Here is a 14879-nt window from a genome sequence, read left to right as displayed (position 1 = left end):
ATTTCTCCCCACGGAGTGTGGGAGAGGCAAGCCAACATAAATTGTCTCTTACGATTTATTTAACCGAGTCTAAAAGTTTCTTAGCCTCTTCCGATGATCTAAAATTATACTTGGATCCTTCGTGGGTAAAGCATAACGTCGCTGGGTAGTGTAAGGTGTATTGAATATCTAAGTCCCTTAAACATTTCTTCACCTCATCAAACGCCTTCCTTCTTCGTGCCAAAGCCGGGGAGAAGTCCTGAAATAACATAATCTTGGATCCTTCATGAATCATAGCTTTAGGATCCTTTCCAAGCTTTCTGGAGGCATCCAGGAGTATCTGCCTCTCCCTATAACTCTGCAGCCGGAACAGGACCGGGCGTGGGCGCTGGTTTGGGCCAGATCCGCGTACTGTGACCCGGTAGGCCCACTCCACCCTTACCCGATCAGTTTCAGCCCCCAGGTTTAAAAGCTGGGGTAGCCATCGCTCCAGAAATGCTGCTAACTGTCCTTTCCCTTCTTGTTCTTGAAGGCCCAGCAACCGAATATTCTTTCTCCGATTTCTGTTGTCAATATCATCGATGTAAATTTCAAAGGCCCGGACTCTCTGCTCCAGAGCTAGCACCTGTTCTGCAGCTGTTTGAGCTGCAGCCTCGGAGGTCGTGGCCTTTAGTTCCGCCCCCTCCACTCGGCCCTGCAGCTCCTCCATGGTTTGATTCTGTTTCTGCAGCTTTTCTTCGAATGCATTCCATCGCTGTCGGGATTCTGCGATGAAATTGACGAGTGTCGATTCCAATCTAGCAATCATCTCTATAAGGCCTGTTTTTACATCAGCTGCAGCCGGAGGAGAGGAGGGTGGGGGAGGGGTCTTTGTTTTCTGAGAGCTGTGGGGTCCCTTTGATTTACTCATTATCCACTCAGTATTAGACTATTTAAATATAATATTCAGCAGCTAATTAAGATTAAAGAAATTTTTTGGGTGGTTTGGCAAGTGTGGTGGGGGCAGGAAACCCACTTTACCCAGGTTTTGGGAAGGGCTCTGTAGACTCAGACTTGCTGAGTCGCCGCCATCTTGGATCTATTGCTATGTATCTTTAAAGATTTTTCATCACATTTATATCAAAGTTATGGTTGAAACTTGAACCACTGAGGAAATGTGTAACTATCTGTTCTGAACAGAAATATCCATGACCCTAATTCTCCATTTCTGTGATCACTTCAACAATATTTGTGCCAGAAATACATGTTGAATCTTGAAAGAGGCTATTTAATCCTCTTATAGTTGAATAGCTTCTCTTGGAGTTAAATATTGTCACTGACTAGATTCAGCTTAATTGAGATTCTCTGGCTATAAAGACATTTCCGTATTCTGTAGTTTCTGACTAATTCTCTCTCTCTCTCTGTTTCTCTCTCTGTCTCTCTCTCTCTTTTCCACCCCACCCCCCTCCCCACTGCTGCAGGTCATCTCCCAGTGAAACAGCCTGATTATAACAATCGCCTCCGTGTGCTTGTAGCCACCTATGTAGCCTTCAACCCTGATGGGACTGAGCTTTTAGTCAACATGGGAGGAGAGCAGGTAGGACAGAGGGCATTATATCTTAATGCAAAGGTATTCCCGGAACAGGTTAACCTGTATGGATGTACTTTATGTTGGAGCTCTGTGCATAGGGTGGATAGTACTTCTTGGGCTCTGTCCCTGGGGAAGTGATCCCTTACTGCATCTACCTGAGACTCTGAGGAGCAGGGTACTGCCCTTATCACTGGGCTACCTAACACCCACCCACTCTACCCACTGTAGAAGCATAGGTGTAGAATGTACTTTATTTTTCAATCCCCTCAATCTAAACCTGCGATTTTGAATACTTTGATGTAATTAATGGGTGTAACAGTGTTGACTGAATGTGATGAGTAATTGCTCAGATATTCCATAAAATATCACTGAGTATTTCTAGACAAACCAGTCAGTTTAACAGCCCAGGATCTGCTTGTATCTTGGGTATAAGTAGAAATAAATGCAATTAACTAATGAATTGAAATTGGGCAAAATGTTTAAACAAAATGTGTCACATTTGCAAGATGTTCATGTGATATAACAGATAGTGGCCTCTTGGGAGGGACCAAAGACCTTTAACTGGTGAAAGGAAACAACATCCCACTCTTGCCTTGTCCTGCTCTTGCAGACATAATTTAGTTCCTAGTTATGTCCATTTGTTAATCAAAGCAGAGCAGTTGTTGCGGGAATGTTAAAACAGAAATGTTAAGACACAAATGGAAATATTTACTATAAGGGGAATTCATTAAGCGCTTGCTGCAGATCTTAAATTGGACTATGCTTAACTGCATCCTCATCCCATGAATGAATTAAAAATAGTTTCCTGTGTCAACTATGGTTCTCTCCCACTCAAATCCTTCAATGTGTAGCCCCTTCCTTGCTCTATACAGTGACTTGAGGCCTTTTCCTTATCTGATCCGTGTTAGAGTTCCATTGTGAATATCAACGATAAGACAAGACAGATTTGGTAGATGTTGCTTTCATGAACCTGGAACATTTTATGGGAGTGGAGATGCTGAGAAAGGGAGTTCCAGCAAACTGTGATAAGTTGGCTGAAGGAGTAGCCACTGATCGTAGAACATAGAAAATTACAACGCAGTGCAGGCCCTTCGGCCCTCGATGTTGCACCGACCTTTCATACCAATCTGAAGCCCATCTAACCTACACTATTCCATGTACGTCCATATGCTTGTCCAATGATGACTTAAATGTACTTAAAGTTGGCAAATCTACTACCGATGCAAGCAAAGCATTCCATACCCTTACTACTCTCTGAGTGAAGAAACTACCTCTTACATCTGTCCTATATCTATCACCACTCAATTTTAAGCTATGCCCCCTCGTGCTCACCATCACCATGCTTGGAAAAAGGCTCTCCCTGTCCACCCTATCTAACCCTCTGTTTATCTTATGTGTCTCTATTAAGTCACCTCTCAACCTTCTCTCTAACAAAAATGGCTTCAAGTCCCTCAGCCTTTCCTCGTAAGACCTTCCCTCCATACCAGGCAACGTCCTAGTAAATGTCCTCTGCACCCTTTCCAAAGTTTTCACATCCTCCTTATAATGCGGTGACCAGAACTGTATACAATACTCCAAGTGCGGCCGCATCAGAGTTTTGTACAGCTGCAGCATAACCTCATGGTTCCGGAACTGGATCCCTCTATTAATAAAAACTAAAACACTGTCTGCCTTCTTAACAACCCTGTCAACCTGGGGCAACTTTCAAGGATCTGTGTACCTGGACACCGAGATCTCTCTGCTCATCTACACTACCACGAATCTTACCATTAGCCCAGTACTTTGCATTCCAGTTACTCCGACCAAAGTGAAACACCTCACACTTGTCCACATTAAACTCCATTTGCCACCTCTCGGTCCAGCTCTGCAGCTTATCTATGTCTCTCTGCAACCTAACAACATCCTTCGTCACTATCCACAACTCCACTGACCTTAGTGCCTAATAGGCAGGTATTGAAGAAGAAAAGTGCACACGGTTTGGTAAAGACGAGGATGACATAGCATTTGCCAAATTTTGTGAAAAGGGCTTAAATTTTGTTTCATTTTCCTTTGGAGCTAGGATACTGAAAATATTAACAGGAGGCACTGTATGTGCAGTTTTGCATTTTTCTTTTAAGTGCAACATTGACAAATTTTACTTGAGAATGTCCAAATCTTTCAACAAACTGAAAATTAACTTATCTCCAGCTTTTGCATTGATTCTTATGGAAACTTACATTTCATTTGAAGTTGTTTCACAACGTCTCAATTTTCAGGAATGCAGCACAACTTTAAGCAATGATTGCCTGTTGTTGATTTCATGTGAAACTGCATTAGACTAGTTTGGTTTTGTAACTAAATTGTACAGGTTAATTCACAGCAAGAAAATGAATTTCTCTTGTATTACAGGTCTATTTGTTTGATCTGACAAATAAGCAGAAACCCTATACATTTCTGCTACCCAAGAAGTGCCACTCCTCTGCTGGTGAGTTAATTAGTGTGTGTAATATCTGTGGAATTTAATGGGACAGTGCATGTTATACGCCAGAGTATTGGCCCAGCTTTCTTCATCCTCTCTGTATTTCTGATATCCTCTGAAAATATTTCCTAAAAAGTCTGAGGCTGAGGAGTGAGTGTTCCTGGGACTCTGTCATAACTGGTGGCTTGAAGAGGTGAATTTATAAAGCACTCTTCGTGACCACTGGCCTTGCTGTGTGTACGAAACGTAGTGGCTACTTTGCACACAGCAGGCTCCACCAAACACGAATGAGTTAATAAACAGATTCTGTTTCTTTTTTTATTTTGGTTGAGAGAGAAATTTTGGCCTAGACAGTGGGGCTAGCTCCCCTAATTGTCTTGAAAACAGTGCCATTGGATCTTTTATATCCACCAACCCATTCCCTTTTCATCATGAAAGGGAAGAAAAGGCAGAGAATCAAGAGGACAGAAAAGAAAAGGCAGGCTTTTTTTTTGTTTGTTCATTGGATGTGGGCACACCTGGCTAGGCCAGCATTTATCACCCATCCCTAATTTCCATGCAGAAGATGGCAGTGCATTAACGGCAGAGTAGATGAAAGAAATGCAGAGCAGAGATGGATATTTGAGACAATATTTTCTTAGAAGTAATAAGAGAGATCAATTATTAAACCTCAAAAATCTGTGCCTCCATCAGTTTTAAAGCAGGTTTAATGGACTGGGTGTTAACTTTGTTTTGCTACACAGATGCTGCTATCTGAATTTCTCCAGCGTTTTTGGTTTTTATTTCAGATTTCCAGTGTCTGCAGTATTTTGCTTTTAAAGTGTGGTGAATAGTCTGGGATGGAGGTGCTTGCAAGCAGCCAGTTAATGTGCCGTAAATTGTAAATTCTTTTAAAAAATTTCTTGCAGATAAGCACAATATATGTGATTTTAAAAATAGGATTGACTTATATCAGCCCTCTTGATTCCAAATCCCCACTAAACTTGAACTCTACACAATCTTCAGTCCGTGCACAATATCACAAATGGTTGTCTAGTTTATTAGAAAATGTCTTACTAAGTAGCTAACTTCAATGGATGAAAATATTAGAAAAATGTAGGTCTTTCCAGGATTAAGTGACAGGCACTGAAACCAGGGACCAAACACGACAGTGAACTTGGATGAAAGCCCATCAATCCATTTTGTCTAATTTATTCAGAGTATCAATTCTGCTGTCCCTCAACAGGCAGGCGAAGCCTTTATTTTGGCAGCTCTGACAGCCTCTCATCCTCAACATGGCACCAAGTTGCTTACAATATATTCAAGACCTGGAGTCAGGATTGGAACTCTAATCTTACTACCCAGAGTTTGAGTGCTAGCCACCGAGCCAAGCTGAAATTCCAGTTGAACAAAGTTTGGTACAGCAGACAGTAATTTTGTCAGAGGGTCAGCATATGTTGTGAGAGAGCCATTTACAAAGTATTTCAAACCTGACTGCTGCTATGCAGGTGTTTCCTTCTCTAAAACTCTTTTAAATTGCAAGTGCTAGAAATGTCACAATACTGGAAACACCAAGCAGCTGGTCTGTTTTCTGTGGCGAGAACAGACAAGTTGCATTTTAGTTATAGTCACTTAATTGTTGGGACGTAAGAGTTTTGATACAATAAATTTGCATTGGTTTTGAGAAATCGATATGCCAGAGGCATATTGACACTGGCATATTGTTTTGCATACTTCTGAGTCTTGAACATCTGTGTATTTAATTCTATTTCTATCCGGCAAGTGACTTTTGACCTTATACTCAAAAGCTGCTGAAAGAATTGTCCATGACTAGGGATGTCTAGTGTTTGGCTCAGAGAAGGAAATGACTGGTGTGCTCAAGGAGCCAGCATCCCAGTTTATGTACAGGATTAATACTGACTCATCAGGATAGCAGTTTGTGCATGACAGTTTGCCTCAGCACCACAACAGAAAGATATAGCAATGTTCTTACTCCTGAATGCAGTCAAAAACTAAAATACTGCAAATGCAGAGCATCTGAAGTAAAGGAAAAAGAAGTAGCTGTTAATGAACAGCTTATCAGACTGCCAGTTCAAGGAGGAAATTAGTCTGTCTGTTTCCTGCCTTGAAATTGGGAACTATTAGAAATTTTCAGCATTTTTTAAAAATAAAGGTTACAGCAAGGAAAATTCGTGGGGAAAGAAGTGGGAAAAACTTTTGAGTGGAGACAAGAGACCATTAGTGATATTAAGTGAGAAAAGAGGCCTAATGAAAGGCACGTGGCACAGTGAGCATAGTTGAAGGGATTTCCAAGAAACAGTGGAACAGTATTGTATTGTCCATTTTGGATAATGGACATGGTCAAATTAGGAATTGCACTGCACAGCAGCGTATAGGGATACTGGTATAGACAGAATCAGGATTAGACTGTGCTGTGGCATGTGATGATGGAGAAGAAGAGAACTAGGATTAAGTTCTGTTAGTGTACCATCTGTAATTTATAACTGTCTGTCATTAGGCAGGGGAATGACATTGACCACAGAATTCTGGGAAGTACTGTACTGTGATATGCAGTGTTGCAGCAATGCTTGTGATTGGCAGAAAACAGTCTTTGATGCAGCAGGGAACTGGGGAAATGCACATTTTGTACCCCCTCAACAAAGAAATGGCAAGACAGACATACTTGGTGCCTACAGTGCACTCAGTTTAACTTCAGATAGTGGCAAGTCTATTGAAGACCATTTTAAAGGACATAATGGGTGAAACAATGGCTCACTAGTTAGCACTGCTCTCTTACAGCATCAGGGACCCTGGTTTGATTCCACCCTCAGGCGACAGTGCAAACTCTTAAGCAGGTGTGGAGAGAATGTCTGTGTGGTTTCCTCCAGGTGCTCTGGTTTACTCCCGTGGTCTAAAGGTGTGCAAGTTAGGTGACTTGGCCGTAGTGCCTAGGGATATGTAGGCTAGTTGGATTAGCCATGGGAAATGCAGGGTTACAAGGATAGGAAAGAGGGTTGGAGTGGATTCAATGGGTTGAATGGCCTGCTTCTACACTGCAGGGATTCTGAGATTCTATAATTGTATTCCTACCTTTGTATAAATAATTCTCACTTGGAGGAGCATTAGACTAAATGCAAGTGAATATTATTATGACACAGCGGTGAACCCTGCTATTGACTAAACCAAATACCCAGAAAAGCTCATCTCATAATCTGTTTAATATGAGTGACAGAGAACTCCCAAATTCCATTATTTAAAGAAAATAAATTGAACATTAAACAACGACTATTCACAATGCTAATCCCCCCTTTCTCTTAACTGTTTATTACCTGCCTCCAACTCATCACAATATGCAGTTCCAATAAGATACTTGTTAAAATTACGTCAACTTAATTTCAATAATGCACAGCCGCTGTTGACTTCTATGACTTCATTCTTCTGGCTGCTGAATTCCTTGGGTCATCATCTGTCTTTTTACTGTGAGTATGTTTCATATGATAAAGTACCTTTTGATAACAAGTGTTTCCTAACTTCTTGGATCCGTCTCAATGGCAGTTGCTCTCTCTCTCTCCAATTTTTAAAATGTCCACATTTTTATATATACCCCGAACATCTGATTGTCTCATTGATTCAATGTTGGCAAAACAATAAATTCAAACTCAATTGAGTTTTTGTATACTGGGGCATAATTTAAACTGATCAGTTAAATTCAAATTATTGTCCAAACTGCAACCAAAGCTCAGGTATCCATTTCACAGCCAAATGTTACATACTTTCAATTTTCCAGTACACTCTGGGACTGCCATCTAGTCATATACACAAGTGCTTGTAAGCGCTCAGTTCAGAACAGCATTTACTGTCTTGGAGGTATTGTACATGCCTTCAACTTAGTTCAAAGTGATTTGTTAAAAGTAAATTGTATCTAATTTACATTGAATTATTTGGAGTAAAAAGAATAAAGATAGTAATGAAGATTTTGTATATTTGAAAATTTAGGAAATTTGATAAAATAAAGCAGAATTATTCAGAAAATTAAAAGTAGATGGAACAGATCTGTAGCTGGTTGAATATGTAATTATCTAAGGGATAGAAAGCAGAGAGTTGTGATTTTTCTTGCATATTTTCCTTTCAGTTAAACAATATGGTCAACATATTTGATATGTGAATGTACCTACTCGAGAAGGAGCAAAATGTAGCCTATTTGGAAGTAAGGCAGGGCAGGTGACTGAGGTGTCAGTGGGAGAGCACTTTGAGGCCTGTGACCATAACTCTCTTAGTTTTAAAATAGTGATGGGAAAGGATAGACCGGATCTAAAAGTTAAAATTCTAAATTGAAGGAAGATATTAGGCAAGAACTTTCAAATGTTGACTGGGAGAAGGTTTCAGAGGTAAAGGGATGGCTGGAGAATGGGAAGCCTTCAAAAATGAGATAATGTGAGTCCAGAGACAATATGTTCCTGTTAGGGCGAAGGGCAAGGCTAGGTACAAGGATTGCTGGATGACTCAAGAAATTGAGGTTTTGGTCAAGAATAAGAAGGTAGCATATGTCAGGTATAGATAGCAGGGATTGAGTGAATCCCTAGAAGAGTGTAAAGGCAGTTTAAACTATTTTGGCAGGGGGTTGCGAACCAGAGCTGCAGATCAGAGGGTAGTTGTTGGAATGGGCAGAGAGTCTGTCAGGAAGGACACACTGTTGCTCGGATAAAGAGATGGATTAAAGTGTCTGTGTCAATGCAAGGGGTGTCAGGAATAAGAGTGATGAACTTAGAGCATGAATCAATACTTGGAACTATGATATTGTGGCCATAACAGAGACATGGATTTCACAGAGGCACGGATGGTTGCTGGAAGTTCCAGGGTTTAGATATTTTAAAAAGAACAGAAAGATGGGTAAAAGAGGAGAGGGAGTAGCATTGTTAATTAGAGTGCATTACAGCTGCAGAAAAGGTTATTGAGGAGGGTTGTCTACTGAGTCAGTGTGAGTCGAAATCAGTAACAGGAAGGAGGCAGTCATTTTGGGTGTTTTCTATAGAAATCCCCACCCAAAATCTGCTGTTCAGAGTTGTTATGGGTAACTTCAACTTCCCCAATATTGATTGGAACCTCCTGAGTACAGATTTGTCAGGTGTCCAGGAGGGATTCTTGACTCCATATGTAGAAACACCGACTAGAGGGAAGGCCATATTGGATTTGGTGCAAGGCAACAAGCCAGGCCAGCTGTCAGATCTCTCGGTGGGAGAGCATTTTGGTGACAGTGACCACAACTGCCTCACCTTTACCATAGCCATGGGGAGGGATTGGAGCAGACAGTATGGGAAGTTATTTAATTGGGGAAGGGGAAATTATACTGCCGTTAGACAGGAGCTGTGGAGTATAAATTGGGAACAGTTGTTCTGTGGGAAAGGCACAACAAAATGTAAAGGCTCTTTAAGGACCACGCATTGTGTTGGATAACTTTGTCCCAGTTAATCAGGCAAATAATAGTAAGGTGAAGGAGCCTAGGATGACAAGAGAAGAGGAGCTTCTTGTCAAGAGGAAAAAGGAAGTTTGCTTAAAGTTGAGGAAGCAAGGATCTAGTACAGCTTTAGAGGATTACAAGGTAGTTCGGAAAGAACTCAAAAATGGACTGAGGAGAGCTAGGGGGGAGCATGAAAAAGCCTTGGTGGGAAACATTAGGGAAAACCCAAAAGCAATCTACACATACAAGAGGAATAAGAGAATGGTCAGAGAGAGTAGGGCTCATTAGGGATAGTGGAGGGAACTTGTGCCTGGAGTCTGAAGAGATATGGGAGACCTTGAATAAGTTTTTGTTTGCTTCAGTATTCACTAGAGAGAGGGACCTTGTTGATAGTGAGAACACTGTGGACCAGGTTAATAGGCTGGTACAGATTGATATTAAGGAAGTGGATGTGCTGGAAATTCTGGGAAGCATCAAGATAGATAAATTCGCAGAGCTGGACCAGGCTATGATCTTTGCATCCTCACTCCACTGAGTAGTACTGGCTGATTGGAGGGAGCCGAATGTTCCCCTGTTCAAGAAAGGGAATAGGGAAATCCCTGGGAATTACAGACCACTCAGTCTTGCATCAGTGGTAAACAAGGTACTGGAAAGGATTCTGAGAGATAGGTTTTATGACTATTTGGAAAAACATAGTTTGATTAAAGATAGTCAGCATGGCTTTGTGAGAGGCAGATCATGCCTCACGAGCCTTATTGAGTTCTTTGAGGATGTGGCGAGACAAGTTGATGAAGGTCGAGCAGTGGATGTGGTGTATGTGGATTTCATAAGGCATTTGATAAGGTTCCTTATGGTAGGCTCATTCAGAAAGTTAAGAGGTATGGAAAGTATTCCGCCTGGAGTTCGGTCACCAGTGGTGCCCAGCAGGGATCTGTTCTTGGGCCTCTGCTGTTTGTAGTTTTTGTAAATGACTTTGATGAAGAAGAGCAAGGGTGGGTTAGTAAGTGAAGTATAAATTGAGACCAGTTGTTCTACAGGAAAGGCACAACAGAAATGTGGGCTGAGAAGTGGCAGATGGAGTTCAAATTTGATAAGTGTAAAGTGATTCATTTTGGAAGGTCAAATTTGAATGCTGAATTCAGGGTTAAAGACAGGATTCTTGGCAGTGTGAAGGAAGAGGGGGATCTTGGAGTCCATGTACATAGATCCCTCAAAGTTGCCCCCCAAGTTGATAGAGTTGATAAGATGACGTATGGTGCTTTGGTTTTGCTTCAGCTCTATAAAATCCTGGTTAGACCACACTTGGGATATTGTGTCCAGTTCTGGTCACCTCATTATTAAGAAGGATGTAGGTGATTTAGAGAGGGTGCAGAGGAGATTTACCAGGATGCTGTCTGGATTGGAGGGATTGTCTTATGAAGAGCGGTGGAGTTGAGCTCGGGCTTTTCACACTTGAGAAATGAAGGAAGATAGGTGACTTGATAGAGGTATGCAAAGTAATGAGAGGCATAGATAGAGTAGATAGCATTTTCCCCAGGGCAGAAATGTCTGTCACTAGGGGTCATAATTTTAAGGTAATTGGAGGAAGGTTTAGGGGAGATGTCAGAGGTTACGCAGAAAGTGGTGGGTGTATGGAATGCACTGCCAGCCGTGGTAGTAGAGTCCGAGACATTGGGGACAATTAAGCGACTACTGGGCAAGCACATGGACGGCAGTAAATTCATGGATGTGTGGGTTAGGTTGATCTTAAATTAAGGAATAGTTTCTGCTGAAGGGCTCTGGCCCGAAACGTTGATTCTCCTGCTCCTTGAATGCTGCCTGACCTGTTCCTTTCAAGCAACACACTCTCAACTCTGATCTTAAATAAAGATAAATGCTTGGCACAACATTGTGATGTATTGTTCTATGTTCTACAGTTGGAGTCCACTGAAGAGGGAGATCAGGCGGGCAAAAAGGGGATAGAAGGTAGTTTTGGCAAATACGGTTAAGGAGACTCCAAAGTGATTCGACAAATACACTAAGGATAAAAGGGTAACCAGGGAGAGAATAGGGCCCCTTAAACATCAGCAAGGTCGTGTAGTGTGGAATTGCAGGTGATGACGATACTGAATGAGCAGTTTGCATCTGTGTTTACTGTGGAGAAGGATATGGAAGCTAGAGAACTTCGGAAAATGAATAACGACATCTTGAAAAATGTCCACATTACAAAGGAGGAGGTGCTAGTCTTAAAACACATAAAAGTGGATAAATTCCTGAAACCTGATCAGCTGTACCCTTGAACTTTGTGGGAAGCTCGGGAAGTGATTACTGGGCCCCTTGCTGAGATGTTTATATCATCAATTGCCACAGGTGAGTTCCAGAAGACTGGGGATTGATTAACATGATGCTACTATTTAAGAAAGGTAGCAAGGAAAACTCCAAGAACTATAGAGTGGTGAGCCTGACATCAGTTGTGGGCAAGTTGTTGGACGGGTTCCTGAGGAGCAGGATTTACATGTGTTTGGAAAGACTAGGACTAATTGGGGAAATCAACCTGGCTTTGTGTGGGAAATCTCACTTGGTTAAGGTTTTTAAATAAATAATGAAGAGGATCAATGAAGGCAGAGCGGTGGATGTGATCTATTTGGACTTTGGTAAGGTGTTCGACAAAGTTCCTCATGGTAGATTGGTTAACAAGGTTAAGTCATAAGGAATGCAGGGAGAACTAGTAATTTGGATACAGAACTCGTTCAAAGTTAGAAGACAGAGGGTGATGGGGGAGGGTTGCTTTTCAAATTGGAGGCCTATGATCAGCAGTGTGCCACAAGATTGGTGCTGTGACCACTGCTTTTTGACATTTATACAAATGATTTGGATATGAACATAGGTATGGTTAGTAAATTTGTAGATGACACCAAAATTGGTGATGTAGTGGACAGCGAGGAAGGCTACTAGGCATACAGCAAGGACCTTGATCAGATGAGCTGAGGAATGGCAGATGGAGTTTAATTTAAATAAACGTGAGGTGCTAAATTTTGGAAAGGCTAATCAGGGCAGGACTTATGCACTTAATGGTAAGGTCCTGAGCAGTGTTACTGAACAAAGAGACCTTGGTGTACAAGCTCATAGTTCCTTGGAGTCGTGGATAGATAGGACAGTGAAGTAGGTGTTTTGTGTATTTGTCTCTATTGGTCAGTGCATTGAGTGTAGGAGTTGGAAGGTCATGTTATGGCTATACAGGATATTGGTTAGGCCACTTTTGGAATACTGCATTCAGTTCTGTTCTCCCTGCTATAAGAAACATGTTGCAAAACTTGAAAGGATTCAGAAAAGATTTACAAGGACATTGCCAGAATTGGAAGGTGTAGGGAGAGGCTAAATTGACTGGGGCTATTTTCCCTGGAGCATCAAAGGCTGAGGGGTGAGGTTATAGAAGTTTAGAAAATCATGAGGGGCATGGATAGAGTGAATGTCTTTTCCCTGGGGTAGTGGAGTCCAAAACTAGAGGACATAGGTTTAAGGTGAGAAGGGAAAGATTTAAAAGGATCCTAAGGGGAAACCTTTTCACACAGAGGCTGATGTATTTATGGAATGAGCTGTCAGAGGAAGTGGTGGAAGCCAGTACAATTACAGCATTTAAAAGTCATCTGATAGGTATATGAATAGGAAGGGTTTAAAGGGGTATGGTCAAATGCTGGCAAATAGAACTGGATAAGATTAGGATATCTGGTTAGCATGGAAGAGTTGGACCGAAGGGCCTGTTTCTGTGCTGTATATCTCTGACTGACTGACTCTATAAACATTGGCAAAAAGATGGGTTAGCTACCAAAGATTTAGTTATCTCCTTTCACTTTGCTGGCCTGAAAAAGGATACTGGCAAATGTAACAAATATTGAATATGCTTTAGGAGATCGTGACAGAGGACATTTAGAATATGAAAGGTAGTTCTGATCTGGATAGCTACAACATTTTGCGACTTAATTGACTTTACAATTTGTAGAGAAACTTCATCAGATTTTCTTGAAATTGGCCACAATTTTTTTATAGATATTTTTATTGGAAATTTAACATTTTTACAAGTTTACAAAAATAAACAAATCTCAAGTACAAACATTGATATACAATTAAATCTTAAATAAATAATAACCAAAATTTAACAAAAGAAAAATACCGAGAGAGGAAAACACAGAACTCCACTAACTACTAATCTAACCTACAACTAACCAGAGTGTATAATTAAGTCTCTTACATTATTCAACTAAGAGAAAAAAATCAACAGATAACACAGAAATTGAATAGTGAGATACATGCTCGGAATGTGTTAACATCAAATGTAACAAAACCAGTATTCATGCAGGATTCCTCTCCCAAGGGGCCCCGGACCAGCCAGGTTCGCAATCTCAATTAAATAAAAGCCCTTGTTAAGATAGCCGAAATATCTGTATTTATATAATTCAAGAAGGGTTGCCATATTTTATGAAATAATTCGGTCTTTTGGTGCACCATATTTGTAAGGAAGTCAAGGGGAATACATTCCATAATTAATCTGTGCCAATTTGAAAGTCCAGGGGGGCCCTCAGCCACCCAGTTTACCAAAGTATTTTTCCTTGCACAGAAAGAGAGAATAGAAAATAATCTCTTCCTGTGCATATCCAGGGAGGGTAAATTCAAAAAGTCCAAAAGGAGAGATACAGGATCCACTTTAATTTCCATTCCTAAAATTTCTGTCAGGGTACTTGCTACTTTAGTCCAGTATTACGGATCTTATGACAGGCCCATAAGCAATGTACAAGAGTGCCCACCTCTATTTTACATTTGGGACACATTGGAGATGTTCCTGCCTTAAATTTTATCAATCAATCCGGTATTATATGGGCCCTACGAAGTATCTTCAGCTGGATAGCCTGAGTTCTGTTGCAGATGGTGATTCTTCTGGCGTTTTCCCAAATGTCATTCCATGTTTCTGTAGAGATTTCTAGTCCCAAATCCTGATCCCATGTTTTAAGCCGATTGTCCATATCTCCCAATACTACTTCATGTAATAAATGATAAATAGTACTGATAGAAGATACCCCCATTGGTTGTAGCACTCTACATTCTCTATATGATTTATAAAGAGTATCTAATAACATAGTCTTCTTCTGTATATAATCTCGAATTTGGAAGTATGGAAAGAGGTCTCCATTAGGTAATCCAAATTTCTGATGCAGCTGTTCAAAAGATATCAGGACCCCTTCTTTAAATAAGTCCCCTAAACATGAGATACCCCTGGATCTCCAGAGTTTAAAAGTGGCATCTGTAAACCCTGGTTGAAATCCCCATGCTCCCACTATCGGAGCATAGGGGGATGTTTTATGTGAGTTGCCCTCATTTTGCCGCATTATATTCCAAGCTTTAATTGTGTTTAGTATTATAGGGTTTTTACAGTGATCGGTAATGATTTTCCTCTTGTCTGA

General features: G+C 41.0%; 1 protein-coding gene across 1 annotated transcript in view; it reads left to right on the top strand.

Moving 5' to 3' along the window:
• The window catches only part of wdtc1 (WD and tetratricopeptide repeats 1), a 46269-nt gene that overhangs the window by 8849 nt on the left and 22541 nt on the right, over positions 1-14879 (top strand). Inside the window, exons 9-10 of the mRNA XM_060847245.1 lie at positions 1440-1555; positions 3938-4013. Of these exons, the coding sequence (XP_060703228.1) occupies positions 1440-1555; positions 3938-4013 (192 nt within the window). The remainder of the gene's footprint in view (positions 1-1439; positions 1556-3937; positions 4014-14879) is intronic.

Source organism: Hemiscyllium ocellatum, chromosome 30, assembly GCF_020745735.1.
Source record: "Hemiscyllium ocellatum isolate sHemOce1 chromosome 30, sHemOce1.pat.X.cur, whole genome shotgun sequence".
NCBI classification, from domain to species: Eukaryota; Metazoa; Chordata; class Chondrichthyes; order Orectolobiformes; family Hemiscylliidae; genus Hemiscyllium; species Hemiscyllium ocellatum.
Note: the sequence above shows the minus strand (reverse complement) of the source record. Positions and strands in the feature narration are given on the sequence as shown.